Source organism: Saccoglossus kowalevskii, chromosome 13, assembly GCF_978046115.1.
Source record: "Saccoglossus kowalevskii chromosome 13, keSacKowa6.1, whole genome shotgun sequence".
In the NCBI taxonomy this organism is placed as follows: domain Eukaryota; kingdom Metazoa; phylum Hemichordata; class Enteropneusta; family Harrimaniidae; genus Saccoglossus; species Saccoglossus kowalevskii.
Genome location: NC_140653.1, coordinates 15,362,040 through 15,377,998, shown reverse-complemented (window position 1 = coordinate 15,377,998; position 15,959 = coordinate 15,362,040). Strand labels below are relative to the sequence as shown.

Sequence of the window (15,959 nt, the reverse complement as noted above, 5' to 3'; positions counted from 1 at the left end):
ATGCTTTGATACTTCGTGTATATGTACCTTGGGTAGACCTCTCTCAGATTTGTTCATTTCATGATGATATCTTCAATTCTCTAATTTTGGTGAACTTTTTTGTCATTTTTGGTAAAAAGTGATATTTTCGACTTCTTGTTAAAAACCGCAAGTCCAATTGCTTTGATATTACATATATAGGTACTACATGTGGGCCTCTTTCAGATTTGTTCATTTTGTAATGATATCTTTAATTCTCTAATTTTGGTGAATATTTTTGTCATTTTTGGTAAAAAGTGATATTTTCGACTTCTTGTTAAAAACTGTAAGTCTGATTGCTTTGATATTACATATATAGGTACTACATGTAGACCTCTCTCAGATTTGTTCATTTTGTAATGATATCTTCAATTCTCAAATTTTGGTGAATATTTTTGTCATTTTTGGTAAAAAGTGATATTTTCGACTTCTTGTTAAAAACTGTAAGTCTGATTGCTTTGATATTACATATATAGGTACTACATGTGGACCTCTCTCAGATTTGTTCATTTTGTAATGATATCTTCAATTCTCAAATTTTGGTGAATATTTTTGTCATTTTTGGTAAAAAGTGATATTTTCGACTTCTTGTTAAAAACTGTAAGTCTGATTGCTTTGATATTACATATATAGGTACTACATGTGGACCTGTCTCAGATTTGTTCATTTTGTAATGATATCTTCAATTCTCAAATTTTGGTGAATATTTTTGTCATTTTTGGTAGAAAGTGATATTTTCGACTTCTTGTTAAAAACTGTAAGTCCGATTGCTTTGATACTATACATATTGTTCATTTTCTAATGATGTCTTCAGTTCTTTAATTGAAATGTGCATTGCTCACAGCAGAGCTATCTCAGCCGATAGGCTGCTTGTTGTTTTTTTTATTTGCGGCGATTCGTTCATGTGCTCGACGCCATCTTGGTTTTCATTTCTGTCCGGTGTCGTTCTCCTCGTTGATCTTGTAGATCCATTCAGCATCTGGTCGACTTTCCTGTCTTTACCTTTCACATGACGTAATTTTGGTAGATATGATGGGCTAAATCTTGTATTTCTTATTCTATTCGGTGAAGCCGATCGGTTATGGTGATAGCACTACTCGCTCATGCGCACTGTACAACCTACTTATTAATGAAAAAAAAATGGGAAACTGGCGAGGAATAGGGGTGTATAGTTTGATGTATAGCAACAGTTCGGGTATCTCACTGGGAAATAATTATAGTTTTAGCAATGTTTCAAACCATGCTGAAATTTAACCGAAGCCTCTTTATGGATTTCTTTAAAATTTATAAATATTATTTAAGAGGTTATGAATATTGATGAATATCTTCGGGTACAGTGACGTATTGATAATGATATGCTGGTATACGTTGTGTGTATGTTACTTTTAGGTTGCTATGCTTAAAAACCGACCACAGTAATCTCTTACATATTTGATTCTTCTACGAGATAAAATGCAGCTTATCAAATTTGGTGTCATAATGTTATGGGAACCAAAGTATCAGTATCAGTATCTGACGACTGTGAATGTATTTTGTTTCTAGGCACTGCAATATTACGCGGAGAGACTGAGACATCATCAACAGACATACTTGTATGACAGCGATGAGATAGATGAAGATTTGTCTGTGTCCCCGCTAGATGACAAAAACCCGCTCTGGGTTTGAAGATAGATGATAGGCTTGGTTTTGATGCTGTTTCATATCACATTGCCCTAAAGGACAATGGTTATCTTGCCACATACTTTCTATATGGAACCCACAGTGATATATACAACAGGAGAGTACAGTATGTTTTCACATGAAATTGGAATACATGCTGCACAATGGACCAATGCTCTTTAATATGGAATGGTCGAGTTGCGTTGGTAACTTTTAAATGGCTCTTTTGAACACAGTAACATGAATGATTTGAAAAGGTGTTCTATTTCAAAATTGTTAATTTTTGACTCCCGTGTGCGAAGCACAAAAAGGGAGTCTTTGCAGTTAGTGTGTCTGTGTGTGTGTGTGCACATGTATGTGTGTGTGTGTGTATGTGTGTGTGTGTATGTGTGTCCGTCTGTTCCACTGATATCTCAAGTACCGTATATCAGTTTTTGATGAAACTTGGTGCATAGATGCTCTGGGCCAATGCACAGATTTGATTAGGTTTTGGTAAAAATCCTTGCATATTAATTACCTAATTTGCATGATTATTAGCTGATTTTTAGCTGTTCCATGACTGTTCCACTGATATCTAAAGAAACACTCTTTGGATTTTGATAAAACTTGGTACATAGATGTCATTGGACACTGCACAAACCTGATAGTTTTTAGGGTAATATCAGTATATATTAATTAGCTAATTTGCATAATTAATTAATTTTCTGCTTTTGATATTTCAATGACACTGCACAGACCTGATAGTTTTTATGGTAATATCAGTACATATTAATTACCTAATTTGCATAATTAATTAATTTTCAGCTTTTGATATTTCAAGTAGTAATCACATTTCAATGAAATTTGGTACATAGATGTCATAGGACACTGCACAGACCTGATAGTTTTTAGGGTAATATGAGTACATATTAATTACCTAATTTGCATAATTAATTAATTTTCAGCTTTTGATATATCAAGTAGTAATCATCATATTTCAATGAGACTTGCTACATAGATCTTCTAGGTTTATGCAAACACCTGATTAGTTTTAATTGGATAATAATTATCTAATTTGCATAATGTTCCACTGATATATAAAGAACCACATATTGGATTTTAATGAAACTTTTAAAGAGAACTATGCAGAAACACAATTAGTTTTTGGTAAATCATTATGCTTATTAATCACCTAATTAACATAATTAATTAACACTGATATCTCAATTACTGATCATCACATTTGAATAAAATTTGGTACATAAATGCTCTAGGACAATAGACAGGCCTGATTAATTTTGATTAATATTAATTCTCTAATTAGCATAATAATTCATAATTTTTTTGTTCTGTTCTGTTCTATATTAGTTACCAGCTTTTCCATCAATATCTCATGTACAAGTAATTTTGAATTAATTTTTAATGTGTCTTCAATACTCTCAGCACACGGGCGTTCTTTCTAAGCTTTCTTTGATTTCAAATGGATTGGGAGACTGATAGGCGATTGGTGGTGCCATGTAAAATGTGTAAGTAAATTAGCGATATGCTTTGCCGTGTTCTTTGAGTGTCATTTGTATTCATTTTTTTTAATTATTTTGTATATATCATAAATGCGTTTTTCTGTCTTAATATAACCGGAAATTGATTTAAATCCTGTACTGTACAGGTACATACATGATTGGTTTGCATTCCAGTTTGGTTTATAATTTTCAAATTTCATTTTTCATTTTTTTTTTTATGAATTATTTTGACATAATTTACATAATTAATTTTTTTGAAACCGGCCATCTGCTCCACGTTCTGATGAGATTTCACAGATTTAACTTTATATCATTTTGCAATCATCTCAAAATGATTTGATGCAATTTTTTTTAAAAAATGTTGTAGTTTTTCTCTGAACAATTTCAACCAAATGAAAAAAAATAATATTTGGTTAGGCCACACTGATTTAATTTTATAGATGACATCCTCTGGAGACCCTAAAACTAATGCGAGAGGGCGAAAAAAAAAAATCCTGCCAAAAAAAAAAAACACAAACAAAAGAACACAGTGTATCAAAAAAAAAAAAGTCTTTATTTGTAGGAGGCACATGTTGATGTACACATCTCGTACTGTATTACTGTCACAGGTATAACCATTTCAGGCAAGCTCTAGTACATGTAGTCATGATGAAGTACCTTCAGTCAGAAACACTGCATTCATGGTACAGCATGAACATCATTTTCAGTACAAGTCAAGGCGGAATGTACATATCACTACTTTATGACAATAACTAACAAAACATTGCAATGATACAGAAATGTCCTTGCTTGCTCCTCTCTACACAGCTGGACTTTTAGGTCTCCATGAACCTCCACTTCTCTCATCGTTGCAGAAGAAACGTGGGACAGCCACTCTGGAAAATATGTCCTTAAAGTTGTCTGGGCAAAACTCGCTTGCCGCTACCAATCTCTCGTATAGCTGTGTAAACGTCACATCTCCCTGGCCAAGTCAATTGCGTACCAGTCTACAACAATCCCTCCGTTTTTCCTCTGAACTTTTATGCTCACGTATTTTGGTGGCGTGGTCACCATGTTGGAATTCCCGGCAATACAATACGCGTGTGCAGATCATTTACGACAAAATTGGCACTTTTAAAGTAGTCCAAAACGAGTTATATGAAAACCCGGCGCTTTGCGACAATACGAGTCAGTAAGTTCCGAACAGAAAACCGATCTGTGGAGACTAGTTTTCAAGATTTTTTTTTTGTCATCCATAAAATTAAGTCTGTGTGGCCTTATGATCAAATATTTAGGGAAAACAAGTTTGTAATTATTTTTTTTAAGTGAAAAAAATTTTGCAATGCCAGCAAAAGGATCATTTCCAGTTCATTTATAGATGTAAGTAAAATATATTACATACAGTACTTTTTAATGAAATCAAGTTTACAAATGATCGAAAACTGTTTTCAATATTCAAATGTCGGCTTTCCTACATTATGGAATATTGTAATATGCCTCAAATAGAAAGGTCGTATATTTTCTAATTTTAATGTTTTTGCAGTTTCCAAGATGTTAAAAATATGTTCATCTTATTCAGTATACTCCAAAACATTTACTGTACTCAATTGAGTGAGTGCTAAGGGTATTCAGCTCTTAAAAGCAGTGGAAGCATTGTCAGAGTAGTTGATATCCACAATAGATCAAATTTTGAGTTTAAAGGGAAAGTCAAGACTAACATAATACTCCCAGATGAAAGAACATGCAATACACAGTTTTTATATCACTTTTCATCCATTGACACACAGATCTGACACATACCTACGCTATTCGGTTGGTTTGCAGCGATCTGCGTGTCAATGCCAAATTACATGTATTTTAATGTTAATAAAATAAGACATTCTAATGAGTATTTTAAAATCGGGCGAGAATGTGTTCAAAACAAGAAAAATACTTGTATATAGTTCCGTGGAAGAAACTCTCAGTAAAATGGTGGCGGATGGATATTTAGTCTCATGAGACACAGGTCTGTGCTGAATAGCGCCACCTGTGTTGACACAATGCTTTTCATCACTATTATGTAGTCAGCCATCTTGATTCTCAAGTAAAGTATGACATAGAATCTGTTGTCAAAAATTGAGAAAATGATTTATCTGAGAGTATTATGTTGTTAGCTTTGACTTTCCCTTTAATACAGAAATCTTACAAACACAGGAGTAAAACCACTCGCATTCAAGGTACATAGTAAAAGGAGACATTTTTTAATACAAAGTTTTTAATGTATTCAAAGACTTGTACATGGTATGAAATAGTAGAATAAATAAACAAGATATCTTAAAGAAATCATTTGACCATGACTGATTTGGGCATACATTGCATTCTCACTTTGGAAATTCTGAACCATCATATGCGTCACCAATTTCGTAAAGGTGTATGGGTAAAGAGAAATTAATTGCAGAATATGGATTAAAGAGGCTCTTGAAGTTGTATTTGTAAACAATAGACACTCAGGAAGATTTGTTTGTCCTTGGAGGTACATGTATCTTTAAGAGATAAGAACCACCATTACCTTCAAAATGAAATACTGAAAAATACTTTATTTTAGCTGGAATTAATTTTTGCTGAAAAGACTTGGGTGTTTTGTATGGAATTTATTTTCACTGATTTTTGAAAAGTTGGATATATAGAAAAAATGTATATTTGCTGGATTTTATTTTCACTGAATCATTCCTTCAGCAAAAATAGTGATTAATTCCATGCGAAAATAAAGTATTTTACAGTATGTGGAAATGCCAGGGAATCATATCTATCTAGTTAATAATTTTCAACACATGTTATGTATTAATTGATGTTTCACTCACCGGTATTTGCGAAGTGTTAAATGCAACTTAAGACTGATATTTAAATAAATTGACTCATGCACCTCTGTCCTGCATATTTTCAAATTAAATGTTCATGAGGTTAAAATTTGTAAAAGTTGGTATAGTCCATATGTACAAAAATGATTGCATATTTAAACGGTCGTTTTACAAGCTAGTGAAAAAACTTTTTAAGTCAAACTTCATGCAGTAAATGTTTCAACTGGAGAGCGCCCTCTGGTGTTAATTATGCATTGGATGAACATGTGTGTGTTAAGTTTCCAAGAGTTTTTGACGAAGGTCAAAAACAAGTTTTATCGATCTAATTAGCCAAATAGGTGGATATCTTTTCTTTTGCTGGACTAATCATAGGCAGTTAAACTTATTCACTGAGCATTAATGTGGTGAGTGTAAAAAAAAAAAAAAACAGTCAAAATTTGACTTGATATACAAAGTGCGATTCACGATGTTTACCGATTCAGAGTCTCTGCCAAGACACTAGAAAGTGAGGCATCAAAACTGGACTACTGAAGTTTACACATAGAGGGCGCCGCTGTTACACAAGTTTTTTTTACCAGAAAAATTTACTTTTACTATTCATACATGCATTTGATAATTAAAAACTGTCACAGGTTTTATAAACTCATTGATTAGGTCAGAGGTCAACAGCAACTCCAATATACAAAGTGTAAATGACAGAAACCTGAAAATAAGCTGAGATAATAAATTTGATGAAATAATAAAAGCTGAGAATAAATATCACAATGCATGCACCAATAGCTTTCAGTGATGTGTCTAGATCCTCCATTTTATGAATCAGGATTGGAGCATGCAAAGCAACATGGGAGTTTCATGCAAATAAAAAAAAGTCTATCTGTTGATCAGGTAGGTGCGTTGTGGATTGGAAATTCATAAGACTAACTAAACCACATTCACAAGACAAATTTCAGAGAAAATAACAAAATTGTGCAGCAGTTTATTTAGATGCACAAAACTTGTGAATGTTCTCAGAAAATCAAATTATGATAATTTCTAGTACCCGGTAAAATCCAAGTGCCCTTTCGATCAGCATCAGACAAGTGTTACAGGATAAGTAAATTTCTTATTACTTTGGATGGTCAAATTATGATAGCAATATTTCAAATCAATTATTGAAACAATTCAGATCCACCTTAGAATTTTGATTGTACTCTTCTAATCTAAAAAAAACGTATCCAAATTTCCTGTAAATAAACGATATATTTTTTGTACAAGACTGAAGATTTAAGTGACAACGTTAGTCATTTTACAAAATAAAACTCACACAAATCTTGTTCATTTTTTTTAACAAGACCTGTAGGCAATGAGAAAATATGGCTATTTGAGCCCAAAAAAAATTACATGAAAATACACAAAAATATTGGCACTCAAAGAGTCGCAACTTTCCCATTTTTAGCCCATATATCGTAAAATCTGTATTAGAAGCCGCATCCCTAATAGTAGCCTGACAAGTTGGCGTAGGTGGCGCCCAACGTGGGAAATCGCAGCAGTCCAGGGTGCCACCTACGCCAACTTGTCAGGCTACCCTAATAGAAGTCGCACCCATTTTTTTTTAACAATTGAGAATCAAAAATTCACCCTTTCTTGCACGTATAGATGCTCTAACCCTCTGTCGCATTGTACCATCTTAATAGAAGCCGCGGCTTATTATACAGATTCAACAGTAGTCAGATATTTTAGATGGAATGAAAATAAAAAATGCATCACAGTTTTGTTACTCTCCCTAAAACACCAGCACCCAAGTGTTGCCACCATACACACTCCTCTAAATACACTATACAAATATACAATATCAAAAATTTCCAACATAAGAAGGGCTATATAATGATAACGGAAAGACAGTCCTGGGATTAAGTCATCGATGGAAACCATTGCACTGGCTCATAATCCACTTTCTTATCGATAACTTAATCAAGTGTTTGTATTATTTTAAAAATAGGATCTCAGGTTTCGCTTTCAGACATCACTTGACGAAAGCTTCCATGAATACCAAAAATGAATGGATGAAAAAACAGTTCAATAGGTAACGTGTTAATTTGACGGTAAATGTGGTGATAGAGCCCCTCCCCTCATAATGCCATTTTTAAAAATCTTTTTTTCTTCTTATATACCAAACAGAAATAATAACGTTTAACATGTACTTTTGTGCAATTTACAGACATCTTCTTTAAGCACCTTATTTTCTCAATTTAGTTCAGACAATAAATGCCTCATAGTGTTGTTTTTTACTCCAGGAAATAATTCATTGCGTCAACCACACCACCATGTTCCCAAACTGGTTCTGATTGGATTTCAAACAAGAAGAACATTGTAAAACATGTTGGTTTACTGCAATTCCCTTGTATTGTCCTCACATTTAAAATACACTTAAACACAAATTATTTAATTTAAAATCTAATTTACCACCAAGTGCAGTTCTTTATATTTTTCTTTACGTTTTCTCACGCATATGATAATTCCACCAACGAAAATTAAAAATACAGGTAAGCCAAGACCAGCAGAGATTACGATAATAATTAGTAGCGATAACTGATCTTCTGGTGGCGTACCATAGGCTATATTCACTGTCCTACAAAAATACACAGTTAATATGTATCATTATTATATCTGTAAAATGTCATATTTTGATTTATTCAAAAACATATTTGCACAAATAAGATTATAACAAGAATATCATGAAGCATGTGCAGGCAGCACACGATCGCATCAACCTCTGCCTTGATCACCGCTTTGCATTCATGCATAATTTTTAGTATTCTAATCACAGAACAAAGTCGTAAGGTCATTATTAACAAAGTCTTGTGTCGTGATAACTACAAAGAGAATGCGTTGGGAACGACACTAAACATAACGATTCATTTTACTCACCATCCTGTGTAGCGTGTAGCATTATAGAACCCGTCTTTTGGCGTTCCAAATGAAATATTAAAACTTGTCATATCCACTTGATCCATAACAAAATAATTATTGATAATGCTGCTTGGAATGTACACGTCTGTGTATTTTTCATCATAATATTTTACCTATCAATAATAATAACAAAATCATATTGCATAATTGTGTTACAGTCCTCTCCATTTTTTTTTCATCTGTACTTTGAAGTATGTGAAATGCGATTCCTCACCTCCAAGGCATTGGCAAGATCTCTGATTTGGTTCCCGTAACATACTGGTTTCCATTGACAGTAACCTCCATAATGTGAAGGTGGCTGCGATGGTAGATGTAACTCATAAACCTAAGTAACAATGAAGTAATCATTTAATGCAAATTTGACACATGATAGAATAGAAGCTAATGTGACAGGATGTGGTGAATCTACATGTGGTAGTTGTGGTGGGTGTGTAACAGGTGAGTGAGGCAAAGCCAAAGATGGTGGTGATAGAGATTGGGATGGGCAGTTACAGGACATGTATAAGGAGGGTAGTTGTGGTGGGTAGCGTAACAGGTGAGTGAGGCAGACCTGCAAGTGTATAGCAGAATTGCAGGTGAGTTTACATGACCTAAGAGGGGTAGTGGTTGTTGACAGTATTGCAAGACATGTACATGCGGTAGTTGTGGTAGGCGATATCACAGGCGGTTATGACAAACCTGTGGGTGGTTGGCAGCATTACAGGTAGATTTGCCTGACCTAAGGGTGGCAATTGGCAGCATTAGAGAAGGATTGCCTGACCTTGGAATGGTGGGCTGCACCAAAGGTGTGTGACAGATCTAGTAATAGTAGTGGTGGTAGTAAAATATCTATGATAGCTGCATAACGAGGGGAAAAATAAACTAACCTTAAACATGCCTGGCGTGTATTCATCATCGATGGATCGACTCATGTGTATACTGATATTCTTTTTAGCATTATGTCCATTTTTAATGGCTAGCATTTCAATTGCAAATCTTGATGCTTTATACATCGGTACTAATCCATTTAAACTGACATCCATTTGGGTTGTGTTGGATGTATACAATAAATGCGGCAGTATATCGGATCTGTCATGGGTTGCAAACGCTCTCAGCTATGGATAGGTGGAAATAAAGACCAGTGAAATTAATTATTCAAAAAGATATTTATATTAAAAAATGTAAAATACATTTTGAATTTATTAGATATTGCATGTTGACATATATATTTTGACTTGTATACATTATTTACTGGTAGAACCAGTGTGGTCAAAACGTTGCCGGTAATCCTAGTGGGAACACCTTGAATTTAGTGCAACAAAATCAAATATAAATCCAACCAAAACGTTTCTCAACTCGTACCAAAAGCATGTAATCCAGAAGAAAGAACTATACCTGTATCGAGATTGTACCATTTTCTTTGAGTAACGGCTGATACAGCGTTGTCGTCATCAGAGCTGTGTGCTTTGTTTCGTTGATGGAAAGACTCATATCTTGCCATTGTAAATTTTGCAGTAATGTGACATGCTTCGTGGTATTCTTCGTCTCTAAATCGGCATTATTGTTACTGTCATTATACTCAATGAGCTGTACGAATCATTAAGACACAAATCAAAACATCAATTATTTGTTAAGTACTTTGAAACCAATCATTTTCACCGACATTAATATTTTTTTTAATTTAATACTTTGAACAATTTCACCAGGTTTTAAGTTCACAAATTTAGCACAGAAATAATGAGTTCTATTGTTATTTTACGTGTCATGCAAATTTAATTTAACAGCGAAAATAGCGAAATTAAAAACCAGTAAATAATTATTTATGCCTTTCAGGTATTTACGAAGAATGCAAGTATAGGAAATTGTTGTTCAGCCATTCATTGAACACATGTGTAACTGTATATCCAATCCTCAATGTTTGCTTGAACTGCAAAAGTATACAGCGAGAAATTTTCACTGGGTTAAATTTTAGTGGATTTCACTACATGTAGTTTTAAATTTAATGTTTTTTTTTAAGAAAACAAAAAGTTATGAAGTTAACACTCAGGCTTCTGTTTAATTTGGAACATTATGCAATGTACGAAATCAGCGAAAGTACCGGTAAAACTCAGTGAATAATGTTTGAGTTACAGCATCATAAGTTGGTTTCCGTGTGAGAAAGGAGAGTTGAGTTCCAGCTCATGCAATTTATTTGTTTGTTTGTTTTACCAGTTCCTGACACTCTGTTGAACTGTCAAACATTTAAGTGGCAAAATCAACCACCCCTACACAGATGAATAAAAACATTTTTCTAAGGTAATGATGGACCTCAAAACTCACAAGAATATACAAGTTTTTAAAGTAACTGCGGAGCACTAAACTTGTCTATTCTATTTGAGCTCTATATATCAGTTTTTAATTAATTTCATAATGAAAAAACATCAACGTTAACAAAACAAAAAATTCACTCTAGTAGAGTTAGATTTTAAAAAAAGGAGGTAAAAATAGAAAGGATAAATTTGTAAGCCTGTGAGAGAGTATAGTGAGCGAGTTCAATATACATGTATTTTGTACTTTAAAATCTTGATACATTTTTTTTTATAGACAATTATTAATTATACTCTAGGAAAAAGAGCTTGGATTTTTCGGACTCCTGGGAGGTCTGTAAATACTATTACTTTCAAGTAGCAGGGAAAAAAATGCAAAGCCAGCAGATAATTTTTCTGGTGCCTGGTTTCTAAAGAAAATACTGTAAGTACATGAATAAATAATGAAATTTGCCATCAGAATATCTCTTTTGCCTTTATGTATGGTGTGATATCATGCCAATTGACTCATTTCAAATTCAATTTATCGCTAAAATGCAGACAACTCTATAAAAAAGACCTACCCTAGATATAACCAATGCCATTGAGTACGTCACTTCAGAACTTGGTACAAACACTATACCGCCATTTTCTGAATTTAACACTTTATCCCAGTTCACTCGTAGTTCGGCATCTTTTGATGTCCTCACTAAAAGGATTGTGGGAGCACCGATTGAACTCCATAGGTAGTGTATGATATCCTGCGTGCCCTCTGCTTTCACGTATACAAGATTCTTATAATCTGATGTATTGTGGCATGCATCGGTGGTGCAATTGGGATTGTACACAATGGATATCTGTAGAGGATAATATAAGAACATTGAAATAAAGAAATTATCATACCATACCATACCATACATTGCACTGTACTGTACTGTACTATATTGTATTAAAAGTACCAAGTAATCTTGCACCATTTGGTTTGAAAATTAAATCAACTTCCAAGTTCAGACAACCAAGTATTTTCATGAACTTTATAAAAGTACTATGTCAAGGGCATTACAAAACATGAGTCATAGATTGGAAAGACAACAGCAGTATATAAGATTTATACAATATCGATGTCATATTTTCTAGCTTTAATCTCTAACACTACATGTAGTTTGATTAATAACTTGGTATTTGTAACTCTGGACCATCTAAGCATTGAATGTTTCCTTAATTAAGCTGGGCTTCTACAAGGATGTAATCAACAAACCATGCATGACACAGTCCCCATTAGTTATTAAATTTAAGATATATAGTTTTGTTTATAATAATATAGTTTGAATATAAACATGTCAGAGATATGGATCTAGAAGCTGATGCTTGATTATGATGATTTTTTAACATTGTAGTGATTGACAATCAGTCACCTTTTATCTTATCGTCAATCAAGTACTTGTCCACACTGAGAGCAATTGCTAGATGGAACAACATTAATTAAAACAAAATGGCCACCAGTTGGCCATTTTTAATCAGATCATCAAACCAATATATCTGTGTACCCATGACATGATGTATAATGATTATACAAAATTATACAAAACATAATCAGACAAAGCATATCAGAGATATGGCACTAGAACCGCATTCATTAAAAACATAGTTGTCGCTTGTTATATAATATAATTCCCTTTAACATAGTTTGTTTCAATATAAATACATGTATGCATTGTCATAATTAATTTTGAATACAAACAAGTTTTAGGGTTGAACCAACAGTGGGGAATCAGTCTACCGAATGTCCTTTAAAGATGTAAATATCTTACAAAAACATTGGTGCCTAATTGTTCAATTATTTTAAGGGACATAATTTCCAGCTTTATTCAAAGTAATTCAGATTTTTTAGTATAAAAAGAAATGCCTCATCTCAGAAAAAAAGTGCTGCATTTAGACGTGAATAGATTCATAAAACATGCAAGATAACAGAAAATCTTAGCTGGCTTTTGTCCAAGTATTTTGTACAGATGTCTGTCAAAAATTAATGATTCACTGGGACAAATATGAACTGCCTTATTATATTCATTGTTTGACTACTGTATTATTTGAAAAGTAAACAAAAAAGCCCTCTATAAATAGCTATCATGTTGCAAGATCTTCTAAATGTAATACAAATCAACTTAAATACTGAAGAATACTTTATTTTCGCTTGGAATTTATTTTCGCTATTTTTGCTGAAGGGATGATTCCGTGAAAATAAAATATACTTTTTTCCTATATTTCACATTAAACTCATGAAAAATCAGTGAAAATAAATTCCTAGCAAAACGCCCAAAAAGCCTTTTCAGCAAAAATTAATTCCAGCGAAAATAAAGTATTCCACAGTAGTTAGTTGGTGTCCAGTGGAGAGAGAAGTCAACAGTACTTTGCCTCCTGAGAATCTACATCTTTGTTTTTAAAGTGCATTTTAAATAACTATTATAAAAGCTTTATAATTCTGTTCTAATAGCTGAAACAAATTCCTATGAATTTTCATTTGTCAAATGAACGCTTTGTCAAATACAGAATACCTATTTTTGAGTACAATTTTCTTTATAAAATGTGGATGCAACGTTTCCTTTTTTTTATGTATTGTTTTTGATTTGAACACTTTGGACTAAACAGACTTTCTATTAGCTTCAGATCTTGATCAAAGTTAGACACCCAGTTCATAGGAGTGCTTATATTGATTTTCTTCTGACATCTTGTTTTCTGTAAAGATTTTATTGGTAGGTTTGCAAATGTTTGTCGGATGCCGCGACAGCGGCAAAAATCCAAGCTGGAAACCCGGACACGAAAAAGCAGGTGATCCAGACAGAGCCCCTAAACTTCATCCCCGTCGATGCGGAGATAAAGGAGAGTGAATACCCAGCCGTAATGGCGCCACCATATGGTCTCGGTCAGGTGGTTTGTGACATAAGGGAACAGAATCTTGAGGTCATGGGGCTTCCCCTGACCTAGATTCTATCTCTCCTTCTTTGGCAAAATCGCTGATTAATGCCTACAGTTCAAAATAGTCATTTTGACTGACCGGAGTCTATGGTGGGTAATTGAACGTAGTGAATTGAGATGCATCAAGGTCCCATAATGTTCAATGTATGTACCAAGATTGAAACAATATTCGTTCATAAACAGTCAAGATCTGGTTCTGGAATGCAAGAAATGCTTGATTTTGATCATTATTCATCACAAAAATGGCCGCTATTTGGCCATCGTGAAACAAATTGATGTGCATATGTATATTATTATGCACATGTATAATATTTAAGAGTTTGAATGTAATTGGTCCAGGCATGTCTAAGATATAGACAGGAAAAATAAAGTTGTGTACACTACTGTATAATGTAGTGGGAAACAATATCTTTATTCTTGGGCATATCGCGTGATACTTTGGAGCCTGTATCAATGCACTAGTACAACGTCTATTCTGGATAGTCAATTACATTAATGCTTAACATATTCAACCAATTTAGGAATCAACAAATTTTTGGGGTCAAGTTCATCTTAGCATCAATCCCTTCTGAAACAGCCTAAATTTGGCTTTCAAGTTTACAAGTAAACTATGCTTCAACATGTACAATGACCTATTGACTACCATGAAAGGTGTTAATAAAAAAATGTGTTTACACTCAATTTACCTTTCAAAAATTGTTAAACTGTCGTCAAACTGCGCATATGCAACATTTGTGTTGATAAACATTGTTTTCCCACAATCCAATGCTTAGTAACGTCTCAGTTTGTAATCGTTGATCTGCGAAACAGTCAAGTCGCCATCTTTGTATATACAAGACCCTGATATCTCGAGCATGCATGGCGCATCAATTGTTGCCCTTTAATCGCCAAATAATGACAATATTCAGGAATTTTTGAAGAATTGCATGAATATGATACAAAATTCTAATTAATAGACTCGACCGATCCGGGCGAACAAACTTGTTGCATGAACTTTGTTTCACCAAAAGAACATTACGGAAATTACTTCACACTGAGAGTTTGTATTCAAAGATAATAATGAAAATCATGACTAAGACTGTTGTGACACTGACTATAATTTTTACATGTAAATTCATATGGTATCTGAATACGTATGGTAATAAAATGTGTGCATCTTTTGTGTACATTTACATTTGTTTATAACTTGTAAAACTATTGTTGAAATTAATGATGACGTAACTAGTTTAGTAAAACAACCTTTTACCCCTCCTAATCTGGTTCAAACATACAGGCAGAGAGTACAGTTGATTGTGATTTCTGTGATGTAACATCCTGAAAAAACACTGTCATGTCAGTTGTTCAAAATATGTAATGCAATACGACATATCCTGTACATTGTTTGTAAATAACGAATGACGGACCACATGTTTCAAATCAGAGTCTTGATCATGAAATTAGCAAATGACTTACCGTTCGATCCTCTGAATGCACTGATGAAGCGGCGATTACGGGTACAAGCAGCAGGATCAATAATATGAAGTCCACATTCACACTACTGCAAGCCGCCATGACACCTCAAGTCATGTGAGACTGGACCACCTAAGTATATGATTATGAATAGCAAGAGGGCGCAACAAATTACTTCGAAATCAAACATTATTTCATGGCTACAGAAAAGTTGTAATATTGTCAGTTTTATTATTTTTACATATTTGATATATTATGTTACAAAGATTAAGAAAATGAAATAAAAATATGTGGTCACCGTACTCAGTTCAGAGAAAATCCATCAATAAAAT

The 15,959-nt window shown here is 33.6% G+C and overlaps 2 protein-coding genes across 2 annotated transcripts in view; one reads left to right on the top strand and one right to left on the bottom strand.

Annotated features, from left to right (window-relative positions):
• Positions 1-6,084, top strand: part of LOC100369011 (uncharacterized) — a 38,973-nt gene extending 32,889 nt beyond the window's left edge. Inside the window, exon 11 of the mRNA XM_006811160.3 lies at positions 1,561-6,084. Within this exon, the coding sequence (XP_006811223.1) occupies positions 1,561-1,683 (123 nt within the window). The 3' untranslated portion in view covers positions 1,684-6,084. The remainder of the gene's footprint in view (positions 1-1,560) is intronic.
• A 2,267-nt stretch (positions 6,085-8,351) lies between these two features.
• On the bottom strand, positions 8,352-15,739 carry LOC102809884 (glycosylated lysosomal membrane protein A-like). Its single transcript, XM_006811155.3, has 7 exons — positions 15,631-15,739; positions 11,790-12,062; positions 10,316-10,507; positions 9,808-10,035; positions 9,156-9,266; positions 8,900-9,054; positions 8,352-8,600 (listed from the first exon to the last, which is right to left on the bottom strand). The coding sequence occupies exons 1-7, from the start codon at positions 15,727-15,729 to the stop codon at positions 8,426-8,428; spliced, it is 1,233 nt and encodes a 410-aa protein (XP_006811218.2). The 5' UTR covers positions 15,730-15,739; the 3' UTR covers positions 8,352-8,425.
• Positions 15,740-15,959: the final 220 nt, after the last annotated feature.

Bases quoted from the DNA above. Each gene is read 5' to 3' on its own strand.
- LOC102809884 (XM_006811155.3), bottom strand. From the start codon at position 15,729: ATGGCGGCTTGCAGTAGTGTGAATGTGGACTTCATATTATTGATCCTG. The intron at 10,508-11,789 runs GTAGGTCTTTTT...TGATTCGTACAG, and splicing joins TGGCATTGGTTATATCTAGG to CTCATTGAGTATAATGACAG. The intron at 9,055-9,155 runs GTGAGGAATCGC...TATTATTGATAG, and splicing joins ATCTTGCCAATGCCTTGGAG to GTAAAATATTATGATGAAAA.